Source organism: Eptatretus burgeri, chromosome 7 (genome assembly GCF_056783735.1).
Source record: "Eptatretus burgeri isolate ZD-2024b chromosome 7, Ebu_testis_v1, whole genome shotgun sequence".
Taxonomy (NCBI): domain Eukaryota; kingdom Metazoa; phylum Chordata; class Myxini; order Myxiniformes; family Myxinidae; genus Eptatretus; species Eptatretus burgeri.
The window spans coordinates 33,886,057-33,903,770 of NC_140967.1; the positions used below are offsets into that span (position 1 = coordinate 33,886,057).

General features: G+C 45.3%; 1 protein-coding gene across 2 annotated transcripts in view; it reads right to left on the bottom strand.

The window, feature by feature from the left end:
- The window catches only part of RASA3 (RAS p21 protein activator 3), a 161,426-nt gene extending 151,441 nt beyond the window's left edge, over positions 1-9,985 (bottom strand). Inside the window, exons 1-2 of one of the 2 annotated variants that reach the window (XM_085888004.1) lie at positions 9,828-9,985; positions 2,351-2,468 (exon numbers count right to left, since the gene is read on the bottom strand). In XM_085888004.1, coding sequence (XP_085744130.1) covers positions 2,351-2,468; positions 9,828-9,876 — 167 coding nt within the window. In that variant the 5' untranslated portion in view covers positions 9,877-9,985. Of the gene's footprint in view, positions 1-2,350; positions 2,469-9,827 lie in introns of those variants that run through there. The other variant, XM_085888005.1, reaches the window with a different exon arrangement.
- Between the last annotated feature and the right edge of the window lie 7,729 nt (positions 9,986-17,714).

Sequence of the window (17,714 nt, forward strand, 5' to 3'; positions counted from 1 at the left end):
AACCGGGGTATACACCGGCCCAGTACACTGGTACTCATTTCGCCGACCTCGGAAGGATGACAGGCTGAGTCAACCCCCTGGTGTATTAATTCAGTGGCCCAACGGGGCTTGAACTCAGGACCTTTTGGATCCCAAGCCGCTGCCCTAACCACTGCGCCAACACCAGGCTTATGTATGTATATATATATATATATATATATATATATATATATATATATATATATATATATATATATATATATATATATATATATATATATATATGAGGTCTGTCTAAAAAGTAATGGGACTGAGCCTGCAGTGTGCTCCACTTACACAACTTGAATGAATGGGTTGCGTCACAGTCTTTGGCAACATTCCAGCAATATATATGATTGGTGAAGGTTGACTGCGCTCACTGTGATTTTTTTACAGGTCACGCTTTACACGTTGTCGAGTCTGAGTTGTGCTAAGAGTCATGAGCAGAGAGCCAATCAGAAGTTTCTTGCCAAGCTTGGCAAAACACCTGAATCCTTCTCAATACTGCAGCAAGTCTACGGGGAAGAAACAATGTCACGTTCACATGCATTTGAATGGCACAAGAGGTTCAAAGAGGGACGGGAGGAGGTTGAAGACGATCCACGGTCTGGAAGACCTTCAACGAGCAGAACGGCGGACAAGCGTGTGAAGCAGATGGTGCGTGCAGATTGTCGACTCACAGTGCGGATGAATGCTGAGGAACTTTCCATCAACAAGGACACTGTCTGGAGCATCATCACTGAAAATCTCGAAATGCGTAAGGTGTGCGCAAAGATGGTGTGCGTAAGGTATAAATCATCCCCAAGCTGTTGTCCGAAGAGCAGAAACAGCAAAGAGTCACTGTCTGTCAAGACATTATCGAGCGCCTCAAGGACCATCCAGACCTGCTCGGGAGAGTCATCACTGGCAATCAATCATGGATATTCGAATACGATCCCGAGACCAAACGGCAGAGTCATCAGTGGAAAAGTCCGGCATCACCAAGACCAAAGAAAGCAAGGATGTCGAAGTCAAAGGTCAAGGTGATGCTCATCGCGTTTTGTGACATCAAGGGCATCGTCCACTTTGAGTTTCTACCACAGGGTCAAACAGTGAATCAATACGTGTACAAGGAGATCCTCCGGCACCTCATGAGATCGGTCCGGGACAAGAGGGATCTGTGGGAGAACAGCGCCTGGGTGCTCCACCATGACAACGCCCCTGAGCGTCCGACAGTTTCTGGCGGAGAGGGACGTGCCAACTCTGGAACAACCCCCATATTTGCCAGACTTGGCCCATTGTGATTTTTTCCTCTTCCCCCAGCTCAAGGGGGTGATCAAGGGGACCTGATTTCCTGATGTGGAGGCCATCAGAAGGGCCATGACGACGGAGCTCAGGAGGATTCCAGAAGAAGCCTTCCGGGGGTGAATTGAAGCGTGGAAGAAGAGGATGGACAAGTGTGGGAGACTGGAAGGAAACTATTTTGAAGGGAACAAGCTGTGATTTCAATATATTTTTTGGAATAAAATTTCTGTGAAGTCAGTCTCCTTACTTTTTAGACGGACCTCGTATATATTACATGCCACACTTTTTATAGTGTTGGTGCTGCCGAAGCATCTGCTTGGCTTGTTTATGCTGGGTGGTTTGCCATTACCTTTCCAGTCTTTACCTATTTTGGCTTAGCTATTGAAAGACGTGCATGATCTAAGAAACATGGTACAAGAAACAATTTTTATGGTCCAGAATGAAACTCAATAACTACAAAGCAAAATGGTGAATTTTCATGAATGGAGAGAGGAGAAGAAAAAACAAAAAAAAAATACGGTAGCGGGTCCAAATTCAAAACAGGGAAAGAGGAAAAGGCTGAACGGAAAGAAAACAGTCACCCCAAACACACACAAAACACACAATGGTTGACACCTCCACCTTTCCGTCCCAGTTGTACGAGCATACCAGAGGGCACTTGTATAAACCAGGGATCATGTCAAGGGGACACAAGTAAATTGCTGTACAGGTTTTTGGTGCACGTGCACATCGGTCTTCTCCCCGCATTAGGTCACATCCAGCACACGCATAAGGGTATGAAAGGATTGAGCTAAGAATCAATTGTTCGGCCTTTCTTAATAGTACTCCACATTGCATTGACTTTACAAGTGACAAAACTTCGTGATAACACAATAAAAAGGAAGTCTTTTCTAATGAGGATAGTGGGAGAAAGTTAAGGAAATAGGAGTGGGGGGGGGGGGAAGGGAGGAGGAGGGTGGTGTTAACTGTCAAAAAGAATAATTTCCTGCTTCACAAGTTAATAGAAAACGTGCAATGAGAATTTTCCATGATTTACTTGGAGACTCACCACAAACACTTCTCCACGACCTGTGTGCGAAAAACCTCTTCTTGGTCAAGGTTTACGGTGCAGAAGCAGTCACGTAGGCGGTGGGTGCTTGGGTGCGGTTGAAGATTCTTGGCTTCTCCTGTGAGCGGGAGGTGCGTACAGCGGGGGTTGAAATTGCCATTGCGACAAGCAAAATTCATCGCGAGCTGCCCACATGCTGCCATGCTCACCCGCCCACGATTCTTTGAGACCTGCTAGTGGTGCAGAGTACTGGAAAACAGCGGCAGCAAGCTCGCATCTCACCCCATGGGTCACGGGTAAGAGTACAAAACTTATCAAAACAAAGAACCAATCATTCTATGAGATTTTGATTCTATGAGAGTACCACAAGGACAAGAACCCTGGGCAGAAAGGTTGCACCGAGGGTTGTTTAGAAAAGGAAGGCATGTTCACTCCAGTCACTACGAGCCAAAGTAAAAATAAATGGTTCAACATTTGCTCTCCAGCCGACACAACTCATGGGGTTTCCTGCCGAGCGAGCATCAGGCATCCGCCACGCTGTCCAGTCACCAAACACAAAAGCATCCTGGCCGTTTCCATTGCAATGCTTATTTCACACCATGGACCACAAATCGCAGAGAGCTAAAGCATTTCAACTCTGAAAATTAAGGTTAAACGTCCTTGCAAATCACATTTACATAAACCAATGTTGCCATGTGGGAATACAAAAAAAAAAAGAGAGAATGAGAGCGAGAGAATGTGAAAAATTACATCAGCCGGTGCTACGATTCGATACAACACTGAGACAAACAAAAATCCAAACAACCATAAATGTACTAATGGCACACTTGTCTCCCCATCCAACATATCACAGCAATGAAACGGATTAACTGACTGATTGAACTGATGACCATCCACATAATCAGCCGGGTTGCATTCAACACCGATGTTTTAACATCTCCCAAAAGTGGGTCCACTTAAACACAAGTTGTGTCCATAGTTCAAACAGAAAATGCACTTAAAATTTTATTTAACTGCTCTACACCTGTCGATTAGACATTTGCTTTTATCAATAGAGAGAGGGGCATTTAGAAAAGAAGCAATTGCAGCATTTCTATTCTGCAAATGTCCTTATTTTATTAAATGTTAATACTACGCCAGCAGGATGGCCGAGATATACACACACTCGCCTCCAGGCTGTCTAACCGAGGTTTGAATCCCGATGCAACTATAAACTGTCATCCCAGTGTTTGACAGGCAGGGTGATTCATCAATGTGTGTGCCATCCCTCGGATGGACGTTAAACTGTGCATCCCTCTGCCAGCATTCGTTAGTGGACGTGAAAGATCTCTTGGTGCCCTTCGCCAAGAGTAGGTGAGCTATCGCCGGCACCCTGAAACAAATTCCAAATTCTTGCTGTTACTTCACTGCTGTGAAGGCAATGGCAAACCACCCGGTATAACCCTCGCCAAGAAACAGCTGTTTATGCCAACAAAGACAATGGCCGAAGACAAATGCCAAATCAAAACGAGCCACTTTTAACACTAAATGCTTGTTCCATGCACTTATGTTGCATTTGCCAAAAACACATGGCTTCTAAAGATAGATGTTGCTGAAGGCAGTGGTTGCCCCAAAAAGGGAGTGTACAAAGCACAATTTACTGCAATACATTCATAAGACAGTCACGTGAGGGAAGAAAACATTGGCCTGGTTCAAGTCAAGTACTCCAAAGTTCACATCATATTGGCTTACACTTTACACTGCCACACCATGACAAACAACGAGAAACATGGATACCCGCAGTGTTCATAGAAATAGATTAATCAACTTCGTTGTCGTATTGATCCTCTGCTCATGGAAAGGATTTGGAATATGTGGTGTCCAGGTTTCTACAATGCATTCCTGGGTTGCCTCCAAGAGGAACCACCATCCTCGTTTCCAAATCTAAAAAAAATCACAGAATTGGGTTTTGTTTTGTTTTGTTTTTTGAAAATGTGAATATTCATGACCTACTTGGGATTCCCATCGATTGTTAATCGCTATTTTATTCCCACTACAGGACATTAGCTTAATCACAAGTGACCCAAATTCACTCAAAAGGCATTGCCTGAAATCTCTTGGGCCAAATTAGCTTTGCGACACATTTACTGCGACACCACTTGTGCGAACGAGACGAACAAGAAAATCTCTGCCACTTCTTCAGTGCAGGCCCCGCACACGATTTGCTCTTCGAAGCATGCAAGCAAGCACATCAAACCATCGCATAAAACATGCAAACTTCATCGTTCACATCTTTAAAAGCAATAAAAATTATACATTTCAACTGAAAAGTCAGGGAGATTAAAATAAACCTCTGCTCGTCACACTGACAATTGGGCAAGTTGCAGCATAGTCAACAGGGTGAGTCATCAAACTGCTCACAATGTCAGAAACCTTAGAGCAAACAAATAATCGCAAAGGTGAGCAAAATAAACGCAGTGGACTGCATGACCAAACAAAGGTTAGTGTCATCACCAAGGCTGACAGGATGGCCGATAGGTATGCGCACTCGCCTCAAAGCCGTCGAGCTCGGGTTTGAATCTTGGCCCAACTAAAACTGTCATCCCAGTGTTTCACATGCAGGGCGATTCGTCTGCGTGTGTGCCGTCCCTCGGATGGACGTTAAACTGGCATCCCTAGAATTACTTCAATTCGTTGGTGGACGTCAAAACATCTGCCGGAATTAGTTGGTGGACGTTAAGGATCCCATGGTGTCCCTCACGAAGAGGAAGTGAGCTCTCGCCGATGTCATGCACAAATTACAAATTCCTGCCCTAACTACTGCTGGGAAGGCAACGGCAAACCACCCAGGATAACCCTTGCCAAACTGAACCTGCCTTCAGGCAGAACACCAGAATATGAAACACAATCACCAGCAGTTGGACATTGATTGTCAATGGTTGCATTTGTAAACCTTAATTAAAGACGAGTCAACATTTTGCCTGTTGTTTGACGGTCTAGCATCAAGCTGAGTGTGATTTAAAAGGCAACATTCTCGGTGTAGTTCCATATGGCTATCTCAGAAGTAGAGGTCGTACACTTTGGAAACTTTAGCAGCCAGCATCCGTGATAGCATCAGAATGCAACGAGGCACACTTGTGGCATGGTCAAGCTCTCTCTAGCATTAAACCACCATTGTGGATGCAACATCAAGGCTATATGAATAACATGCTGCCTAATTAGCTGGGAAAACTCATCGACATGGGAATCCTTCTTTAAAAACATATCCATCACCTTTGATGAACAAACAAACAAACAAACAAAAAATACCAGGTAAAAAAAAAAAAAAAGAGTCTACGATTACCTGATACCGGGCTAAGCTCAATCACTGCTTGGTGGCACACATCTCAAAGCTATGGGATTCATAAAAATTATACTGGGGGGAACAGGATACATGACAATGAAGCATGGTCTGAACAATGAGCAAGCGGCCTGTCATGGCAAGAACCGAGACATTGATCCACTATGACTTGGTAAAGACAAGCTCTTGTTTTTACAAGAACATACACTCAACTCATGGAAAATACAATCCCATTGCAGAAGAAGAATTAACCCGAAGAAATCATCTCCCAGGAATCAAACACTTAAATTGAGCTTCTTTGGAGAACCGTTTAATTTGTGCGTAAAAGTCCCGACAAGGCGAGCTTGTTGAAGGTAACAAACGCTACAACAGTGGTCGTTTTCCTTCTTCGTCCAGTAGTCACGAGGCAAGTGTAAAATCTACTTTCAAATGGCTAGCTTGCACTGTCCAGAGTCTCTCAGACTTATGTCATGACAAGCCAAACACAAGAAATCAGCTTCCAGACCAGTCACGTTACAGCTAGTTTGCACTCAGGCGGCGCTCAATTGTAATGGAAGCTAATCGAGGAAAAAAAAAAATAAAAAAAAAATCAAGAAATTGCTTGACGACATAGTAGGGGAAATGCAGCAACTGCCGAGAGGAATATATTGCTGTTGTTGCATAAGAGCTGCCGAATGCATGCAGGATGTCCTGTTTTCAGAAGGAATGGCAGAGCAAGGATAGCAGAACGCCTCCGCAGTGAACCTGCACGGTGGTAAATCGGAAGGGTTTGCACAAACATTCTGACTGGGGCTGCAGCGAGAGGAGGCAAAGGAAATCACAGCAAGGTGGACGGTTAGGACGGCACTTCTGCAATGGGGCCACGTGCTGCAAGGTTTTGCACTTCTTTGTTTTTTTTTTTTTTTTCCTGTAAGCTGGGGAAAGGCTACTCAAAGAACGAAAGGTCTCCGAAGTCTGATTTTCATTATTGTCAACCGTTCTGAGCTCCCATACTGTACTGAGCGCAACCCCAGATGTGGAAAATAGACTCATAGCTGACTCACGTGCATCTTCTGGTTGTGAACTGTACAAAATCCATACATGAACATAAACTACCCATTCTCTTACTTAATCAAGAAGAAAAAGTGGAGCGAATTAAACACCAGCCACAAAAAAACATAAATATGCACTTGTCACCAATTGTGCACGTCCAACATTGCCCGGTTTCCACAGCTGGAGCCTGGCAGAATGCCCACATGGCAGCACAGAGTTCACTACTTCCCAAACAAGCTCCAGTTTTGTGAAGAAAACATAAAATCACAATTTGTGAAGGCTTTCATTGCAAAGAAGAGCTTGGTTTTGGATGAGCAAAGATGTGCAGATGCGTGCATCACATACCATCATGCCAAGCAGTCTTTTATCATGCTTTTTTTTTTTTTTCCACACACACGTTTGTGTTCAACATGAGGACAATTCAGCGATGCTCATTGAATTTTGTCAGCAAACATATTTGAATAAAATAGAAGCAGAGAAAGGGAGGATGCTAATATTCAGAGGATGCACTAACATCTGAGGACATGTAGTTAGCACAGAAAGACAAAATATGTATATGAAAAAAAAATCTGTATATTTATCAGCTTCAACTCACCACAAACAATTAACATTTCAAACCAGACAGGCACTGATAGAAAAGGCAGGCGAGCTCTATGGCGCGCCCAGGCAGGCAGGTGCCCTCACGCGCTCAGCCAGGCAAGCACCCCCACGCGCCCAGCCAGGCAGGCGCCCCCACGTACCCAGCCAGGCATGCGCCCCCACGTACCCAGCCAGGCAGGCACCCCCACGTGCCCAGCCAGGCAGGCGCCCCCACGTGCCCAGCCAGGCAGGCGCCCCCACGTGCCCAGGCAGGCAGGCGCCCCCACGTGCCCAGCCAGGCAGGCGCCCCCACGTGCCCAGCCAGGCAGGTGCCCCCACGCGCCCAGCCAGGCAGGCGCCCCCACGTGCCCAGCCAGGCAGGCGCCCCCACGTGCCCAGCCAGGCAGGCGCCCCCATGCGCCCAGCCAGGCAGGTGCCCCCACGTGCCCAGCCAGGCAGGTGCCCCCACGTAGGCAGGTTCCCCCTCGTGCCCAGGCAGGTAGGTGCCCCCTCGCGCCCAGGCAGGCAGGTTCCCCCTCGCGCTCAGGCAGGCAGGTGCCCCTCACACCCAGGCCGGTAGGTGCCCCTCACGCCAGGCAGACAGATGCCACCAAGCGACACCCAGGCAGGCAAGGGACCACCACGTGCCGCCCAGGCAGGAGGGATCCCCACTTGCCGCCGAGGCAGGAGGGACCCCCATGTGCCACCCAGGCAGGCAGACTCTCTAATGCACCCAGGCAGGCAGACTGTCCCATGTGCCCAGGTAGGCAGACTGTCCCACACACCCAGGCAGGCAGACTGTCCCACATACCCAGGCAGGCAGGTGCCCCCTCGCACTCAGGTAGGCAGGTTCCCCCTCATGACCAAGCAGGCAGACTGTCCCACATACCCAGGCAGGCAGACTGTCCCACGCGCCCAGGCAGGCAGACTGTCCCACACACCCAGGCAGGCAGGTGCCCCTCGTGTTCAGGTAGGCAGGTTCCCCCTCGTGCCCAGGCAGACAGACTGTCCCACACACCCAGGCAGGCAGACTGTCCCACGTGCCCAGGCAGGCAGACTGTCCCACGTGCCCAGGCAGGCAGACTGTCCCACATGCCCAGGCAGGCAGACTGTCCCACATGCCCAGGCAGGCAGACTGTCCCACACGCCCAGGCAGGCAGACTGTCCCACACGCCCAGGCAGGCAGACTGTCCCACACACCCAGGCAGGCAGACTGTCCCACGTGTCCATGCAGGCAGACTGTCCCACACACCCAGGCAGGCAGACTGTCCCACGTGTCCATGCAGGCAGACTGTCCCACGTGTCCATGCAGGCAGACTGTCCCACGTGCCCATGCAGGCAGACTGTCCCACGTGCCCATGCAGGCAGACTGTCCCACACACCCAGGTAGGCAGGTTCCCCTTCGTGCCCAGGCAGACAGACTGTCCCACACACCCAGGCAGGCAGACTGTCCCATGTGCCCAGGCAGGCAGACTGTCCCACGTGTCCATGCAGGCAGACTGTCCCACGTGTCCATGCAGGCAGACTGTCCCACGTGCCCATGCAGGCAGACTGTCCCACGTGCCCATGCAGGCAGACTGTCCCACGTGTCCATGCAGGCAGATTGTCCCACGTGTCCATGCAGGCAGACTGTCCCACGTGCCCATGCAGGCAGACTGTCCCACGTGTCCATGCAGGCAGACTGTCCCACATGTCCATGCAGGCAGACTGTCCCACATGTCCATGCAGGCAGACTGTCCCACATGTCCATGCAGGCAGACTGTCCCACATGCCCAGGCAGGCAGACGTTCCAGCAGTCAGACAGGGAGGCACTCAAGACACACTTTGTTAAGGAAAGCAATTGTTAAATGGTCACGTGTTTATCTAAACGTTAAAACGAATAACCAGACACAACCGTTTCGAGTTTAAAGACGGAAACACAAATCGCAGATAATAAAGATCGTTAGTTTGCGGGTAGCAAGGCAAATGCATGTAAACAAAAGGAGGAAAGCACGGCGGTAGTCGGGGAGTGAGGGGGTGGAAGAAATAATCTGAAAGACAGATAGAAACACATGGGGGGATTAGAATGACAAACGGATCCAAAACGACGAGTTCAAATGAAAAGCTCGTCCAAGCCGTCACGTTCCCCCTGGACAATTAAATGGATCTCGGTTCGTCATCGATTAACCAGGTCAAAGTGTCGAACCCATTATTGATGTAAAAACATATCAAACGCAATCTCAATGAGAAATGTTTTCTAAAAAAATGAAACAGACGGAAGTGAGAATGACAGCACGATGGAAGCCAAGGTTGTGGCACTGCAGGACCTCAAGTTCCTCTGGCACATTAATAAGTAGGAAGGGATATATACATATACATACATATACACACGTTAAATTACACAGGTCCGTGCGAACGTCAGTAAATCCCATGAATTCCCTCAGACTGAGCGGAAGCGCCAGTTTTATTCTTTAAAGCATTCCTTCCTGCCAGGGATTTCGTCCCAGGCCTTGAGCAAGCTTCCCATGCCTTTCACAAACCACTTTCACCATCACCACAACCACCCACCTAACTTTATCCTGACGCTCTGCAGGACTCGAACCTCATCCTCCTCCATTGCGTCTCTTTCCTCAGTCTTTTTTATCCCTGCTATCCTTCCTCTCCGTGCAGGTCCAGCCCTGTGAGGATCTCTCAACCCTCACTCCTCCCACCGCTAAACGCTCCGCCCATCGCCGATTCTGCTCCGCCCACCTCCGATTCTGCTCCGCCCACCTCCGATTCTGCTCCGCCCACCTCCGATTCTGCTCCGCCCACCTCCGTTGCTGCTCCGCCCACCTCCGTTGCTGCTCCGCCCACCTCCGTTGCTGCTCCGCCCACCTCCGTTGCTGCTCCGCCCACCTCCGTTGCTGCTCCGCCCACCAACATTTCTGCTCCGCCCACCAACATTTCTGCTCCGCCCACCTCCGTTTTCCTTGGCTTTACCACTCGACTGACTTCTCATCATCTCTGCTTCTTCCTTTCCTCCCCGTCTCCGATCTTCTGTCTCCCCTCCCACTCTTTCCTTCCTCTTCGTCCTTTTTTCCCCAAACCTCCCACCCTGATCGCTCACATACAGTACAAATAACTCACTTCTCATCGCTAAAATGGTGAAACGGTACATTGCCCTTGAAATTCAATGGCAGTGGAGCTGGATTAGCGATGCTTCATCGTAACCACTTGTATAAACTCAAATAAAATCAGGGAAGTTTACGGTTTAACTTCCTCCTGGGAAGGTTAATGACTTTCAGACTCAACAGCAGGCGAACTATTCATCATAGTCATCACCAACTGATATTGCCTTCCCAGTTCACCATCCAGGCAAACCGCATGACCAAGAAAGGGTCGAACGTGGCTGTCACTACGGTCGATGTAGAATAGGAAATCAGAACCACATTTCTGATTCCACGCAGGCCCACTCACTCTCACATGTCACCAGATGCAGCAGTTCCTTCAGAAAGTTTTCACACCTCTCGACTTTTATCACATTTTCTTGTGTTCCAGGCCGAGTTTAAAATGGATTCAATTTAAATGTTTTGTCACCGATCTACACAAAACACCCAACGATGCCATTGAAATGAAAACGTAGTTTTTAGAATTTTTTACAAATTTATTGAAAACTAGTGCGGGCCCGTCGGTGCGTGCCAGTATGTGGCAGCTTCGTTCCTTCGCTCTCGTAAACGACGACTGGATTGGGGCATTTTTTCAATTAGATCGGACCAACCGTATCATAAATGGCCATAACTTGGGAAACACCTGGGAAACATAATCACGTCCCAAGCGTCAATAGTGACGTCATATCAAACGAAGAAGAAGAAGAATTGTGACGCCCCTCTCTCTCGCCCCCCCTCCTTTCTCGCCCCCCCTCTCTGGTGGGGCAACTTAGCTAAATATAGCATAACAATTGTGCATTTTGTGAGGAAAGCACCAAATTTGGCACACGAGTAGCCTATCATAATATGGAATAGGCAAAGCCTCGAAGCGAACGTAGAATTCTTCTTACATTCGCTTCTTAAATATATCAAATTAAACCGTCTTTTTGATATGAAAAAATAAATATTACCTGAACATTACATTCACAACAACAACTCCACCACCTAGAACAGGATCTCATCTGAAAAAATAAATATTACCTGAACATTACATTCACAACAACTCCACCGCCTCGAACAGGATCTCATCTGAAAAAATAAATATTACCTCAACATTACCTTCACAACAACAACTACACCGCCGAGAACAGGATCTCATCTGCAAAAATAAATATTACCTCAACATTAACTTCTCAACAACAACTACACCACCTAGAACAGGATCTCATCTAAAAAATTTAATATGACCTCAACATTACCTTCACAACAACAACTACACTGCCGAGAACAGGATCTCATCTAAAAAAATTAATATTACCTCAACATTACCTTCACAACAACAACTACACCACCTAGAACAGGATCTCATCTGCAAAAATAAATATTACCTCAACATTACCGTCACAACAGCAACTCCACCGCCTAGAACAGGATCTCATCTGAAAAAACAAATATTACCTCAACATTACTTTCACAACAACAACTACACAGCCAAGAACAGGATCTCATCTGAAAAAAAAATATATTACCTGAACATTACATTCACAACAACAACTCCACTGCCTAGAACAGGATCTCATCTAAAAAATTTAATATGACCTCAACATTACCTTCACAACAACAACTACACCGCCGAGAACAGGATCTCATCGAAAAAATAAATATTACCTCAACATTACCTTCACAACAACTACACCGCCGAGAACAGGATCTCATCTAAAAAATTAATATTACCTCTCAACATTACCTTCACAACAACTACACCGCCAAGAACAGGATCTCATCTAAAAAATTTAATATGACCTCAACATTACCTTCACAACAACAACTACACCGCCGAGAACAGGATCTCATCTAAAAAATTAATATTACCTCTCAACATTACCTTCACAACAACTACACCGCCTAGAACAGGATCTCATCTAAAAAATTAATATTACCTCTCAACATTACCTTCACAACAACTACACCGCCGAGAACAGGATCTCATCTAAAAAATTAATATTACCTCTCAACATTACCTTCACAACAACAACTACACCGCCTAGAACAGGATCTCATCTAAAAAATTTAATATGACCTCAACATTACCTTCACAACAACAACTACACCGCCGAGAACAGGATCTCATCTAAAAAATTAATATTACCTCTCAACATTACCTTCACAACAACTACACCGCCTAGAACAGGATCTCATCTAAAAAATTTAATATGACCTCAACATTACCTTCACAACAACAACTACACCGCCGAGAACAGGATCTCATCTAAAAAATTAATATTACCTCTCAACATTACCTTCACAACAACTACACCGCCTAGAACAGGATCTCATCTAAAAAATTTAATATGACCTCAACATTACCTTCACAACAACAACTACACCGCCGAGAACAGGATCTCATCTAAAAAAAATTAATATTACCTCAACATTACCTTCACAACAACAACTACACTGCCTAGAACAGGATCTCATCTGAAAAAATAAATATTACCTCAACATTACTTTCACAACAACAACTACACAGCCAAGAACAGGATCTCATCTAAAAAATTAATATTACCTCTCAACATTACCTTCACAACAACTACACCGCCGAGAACAGGATCTCATCTGAAAAAAAAAATCCTCAACATTACCTTCACAACAACAACTACACCGCCTAGAACAGGATCTCATCTAAAAAATTAATATGACCTCAACATTACCGTTACAACAACAACTCCACAGCCAAGAACAGGATCTCATCTGAAAAAATAAATATTACCTCAACATTACTTTCACAACAACAACTACACAGCCAAGAACAGGATCTCATCTGAAAAAATAAATATTACCTCTCAACATTACCTTCACAACAACTACACCGCCGAGAACAGGATCTCATCTGAAAAAATAAATATTACCACAACATTACCTTCACAACAACTACACTGCCTAGAACAGGATCTCATCTGAAAAAATAAATATTACCTCAACATTACTTTCACAACAACAACTACACAGCCAAGAACAGGATCTCATCTAAAAAATTAATATTACCTCTCAACATTACCTTCATAACAACTACACCGCCGAGAACAGGATCTCATCTGAAAAAAAAAATCCTCAACATTACCTTCACAACAACAACTACACCGCCGAGAACAGGATCTCATCTAAAAAATTAATATTACCTCTCAACATTACCTTCACAACAACTACACCGCCTAGAACAGGATCTCATCTAAAAAATTTAATATGACCTCAACATTACCTTCACAACAACAACTACACCGCCGAGAACAGGATCTCATCTAAAAAAAATTAATATTACCTCAACATTACCTTCACAACAACAACTACACCGCCTAGAACAGGATCTCATCTGCAAAAATAAATATTACCTCAACATTACCTTCACAACAACAACTACACCGCCTAGAACAGGATCTCATCTAAAAAATTAATATTACCTCAACATTACCGTTACAACAACAACTCCACCGCCTAGAACAGGATCTCATCTGAAAAAATAAATATTACCTCAACATTACTTTCACAACAACAACTACACAGCCAAGAACAGGATCTCATCTGAAAAAATAAATATTAACTCAACATTACTTTCACAACAACAACTACACAGCCAAGAACAGGATCTCATCTGAAAAAATAAATATTACCTCTCAACATTACCTTCACAACAACTACACCGCCGAGAACAGGATCTCATCTGAAAAAATAAATATTACCACAACATTACCTTCACAACAACTACACTGCCTAGAACAGGATCTCATCTGAAAAAATAAATATTACCTCAACATTACTTTCACAACAACAACTACACAGCCAAGAACAGGATCTCATCTAAAAAATTAATATTACCTCTCAACATTACCTTCACAACAACTACACCGCCGAGAACAGGATCTCATCTGAAAAAAAAAATCCTCACCATTACCTTCACAACAACAACTACACCGCCGAGAACAGGATCTCATCTAAAAAATTAATATTACCTCTCAACATTACCTTCACAACAACTACACCACCTAGAACAGGATCTCATCTAAAAAAATTAATATGACCTCAACATTACCTTCACAACAACAACTACACCGCCAAGAACAGGATCTCATCTAAAAAAATTAATATTACCTCAACATTACCTTCACAACAACAACTACACCGCCTAGAACAGGATCTCATCTGCAAAAATAAATATTACCTCAACATTACCTTCACAACAACAACTACACCGCCTAGAACAGGATCTCATCTAAAAAATTAATATTACCTCAACATTACCGTCACAACAACAACTCCACCGCCTAGAACAGGATCTCATCTGAAAAAATAAATATTACCTCAACATTACTTTCACAACAACAACTACACAGCCAAGAACAGGATCTCATCTGAAAAAAATAAATATTACCTCTCAACATTACCTTCACAACAACTACACCGCCGAGAACAGGATCTCATCTGAAAAAATAAATATTACCACAACATTACCTTCACAACAACTACACCGCCTAGAACAGGATCTCATCTAAAAAATTAATATTACCTCAACATTACCGTCACAACAACAACTCCACCGCCTAGAACAGGATCTCATCTGAAAAAATAAATATTACCTCAACATTACTTTCACAACAACAACTACACAGCCTAGAACAGGATCTCATCTGAAAAAAATAAATATTACCTCTCAACATTACCTTCACAACAACTACACCGCCGAGAACAGGATCTCATCTGAAAAAATAAATATTACCACAACATTACCTTCACAACAACTACACCGCCGAGAACAGGATCTCATCTAAAAAATTAATATGACCTCAACATTACCTTCACAACAACTACACCGCCGAGAACAGGATCTCATCTAAAAAATTAATATTACCTCTCAACATTACCTTCACAACAACTACACCGCCTAGAACAGGATCTCATCTAAAAAATTAATATTACCTCTCAACATTACCTTCACAACAACTACACCGCCTAGAACAGGATCTCATCTAAAAAATTAATATTACCTCTCAACATTACCTTCACAACAACTACACCGCCTAGAACAGGATCTCATCTAAAAAATTAATATTACCTCTCAACATTACCTTCACAACAACTACACCGCCGAGAACAGGATCTCATCTAAAAAATTAATATTACCTCTCAACATTACCTTCACAACAACTACACCGCCAAGAACAGGATCTCATCTGAAAAAATAAATATTACCTCAACATTACTTTCACAACAACAACTACACAGCCAAGAACAGGATCTCATCTGAAAAAATAAATATTACCACAACATTACCTTCACAACAACTACACCACCTAGAACAGGATCTCATCTGAAAAAATAAATATTACCACAACATTACTTTCACAACAACAACTACACAGCCAAGAACAGGATCTCATCTAAAAAATTAATATTACCTCTCAACATTACCTTCACAACAACAACTACACCGCCTAGAACAGGATCTCATCTAAAAAAATTAATACTTGAAGCGAACGTAGTATTCTTACTTTCGCTTCTGACTTTACCTATAACTTGTTCACAACTGAATACGCAATTTCCGGTTACTTCGGCCTGGATTCGGGATCAGCGATCAAATAACGTAAATCACGATTAAAAATTACTTTTTGATGATGCGGGAGATATCTTTATTAAAATCAGTGGAGGAAACATACACCATGTCTAATATTTGGGTCTTTCATGTCTCCGACTATGCCTTTATCTCCCGGCATGCATCATTCCCCGTGACAAAAACCCGGAAACAAAAAAAAAACCAGAAACAAAACAAAAACGGAAGCAAAATGGTCAGAGCCAATGACACGGATTCACAATTGCCAGGGTATTGTGTTGTTTCCTATTCTCTCATGTGCACGCGTTAAGTAATATTCACGAGATAGAAATAAAACCCAATCGTGTTTATACAACGCACAGCATTTAACAACAACCGGAAGCAAAACATCTTAGCTAACGACACGGATTCCAAATAACCAGGGGTATTGTGTTGTTGTTGTTGTTGTTGTTTCCTATTCTCTCACGTGCACGCGTTAAGTATGAAGCTCACTTCGTACGCTATTATGAACAGATTTGGATATTGGGCCATCTCAAATTCAGCCGCTGATGGCTGTGGCAGCCATTTTTCACTGCCATCAAAAATTTTGAGATGGCCCAACATCCAAATCTGTTCATAATATTGTTGCGAATTCGTGCCTGCCGGCGTGCGAACGGCCACGTAGCTCGAATTGCGGTACGTTGTCCACCGGACGGACAATTCTGTCATGACCCTCTCAGACCAACGCCGGGAGCTAGTCACGGGTGCGCCTTTCGACCTCACCACAATCGTGTCAATCGGCCACCCGCGTAGGATAGGGTTGTTCGCCAAACTCGACCTACCTAAGTACCCACGCGGATGGTAAACAGGGCGATCGTACCTCGCCACAGGTCGACTCCGGACACGAGCCGCTTGGGCGGCCCGTTCCGTACTATCGGGATAACCGAGCGGTGTTATCGTCGACCTGGACGATTCAGATTAATTACCGGGATGTTGCACCCACTACAAACCCCTTACGTGAAGCAGGATGGAGAGTCAATTAAAAGGAAGGAGACGAAGCGAAACGGGCACAGTTCAACATGCAAGCACTTTATTACGCGTCACACGGAAAGCACGTATATACAGCCATACACAAAAAGCAAATGTAATACAACCGACGAACGCGTACACATGGCAACACTTACACAGTTCTACTTGACAGACGGCGCCAACACACATTTACACAAAAGCAAAAGAAAGAAGCCACCCTCACAGACAAAGAGGCAGACAGGCTCGTAGGCCAAATGTGCGCGTGACCTGGAGGAGTGGCTCGGTCCGCGAGACCGGGGAGGTCTTACCCGCGTCCTCGTGACGCGTTGGCGGGCAAGCCGCAAAGTGTCCGCGCCACTGTGCCCCAACTCCGGGCCCCTGGCATGCTTGTTGGCACCACGTTTGGGGTGGGGGAGGAACGGGGCCCCCTTTTGCACTATCTCAGCGCGGGGGGAAAGGGGAAATTGTTGATGCCCTGGGGGAGGGGAGTGGCTGGCTGGCTTGGGTCCCGCGACGAGACGAGCGATCCCCCACACCGAAACCTCGTCGCCGACCGCCGTCCTCCTTGCCTCGGACCCGAGTTCCCTTGCCTGCAGCTCCACCGCGCGCTCTCGACTCGACTCCACCAACGCAACGCTCCTCGTCTCCAAAAGCAACTCCTCGACGACACACTCTCCTCCTCGCTCAACTCCAGCTCCACACTCTCCTCCGACCTCA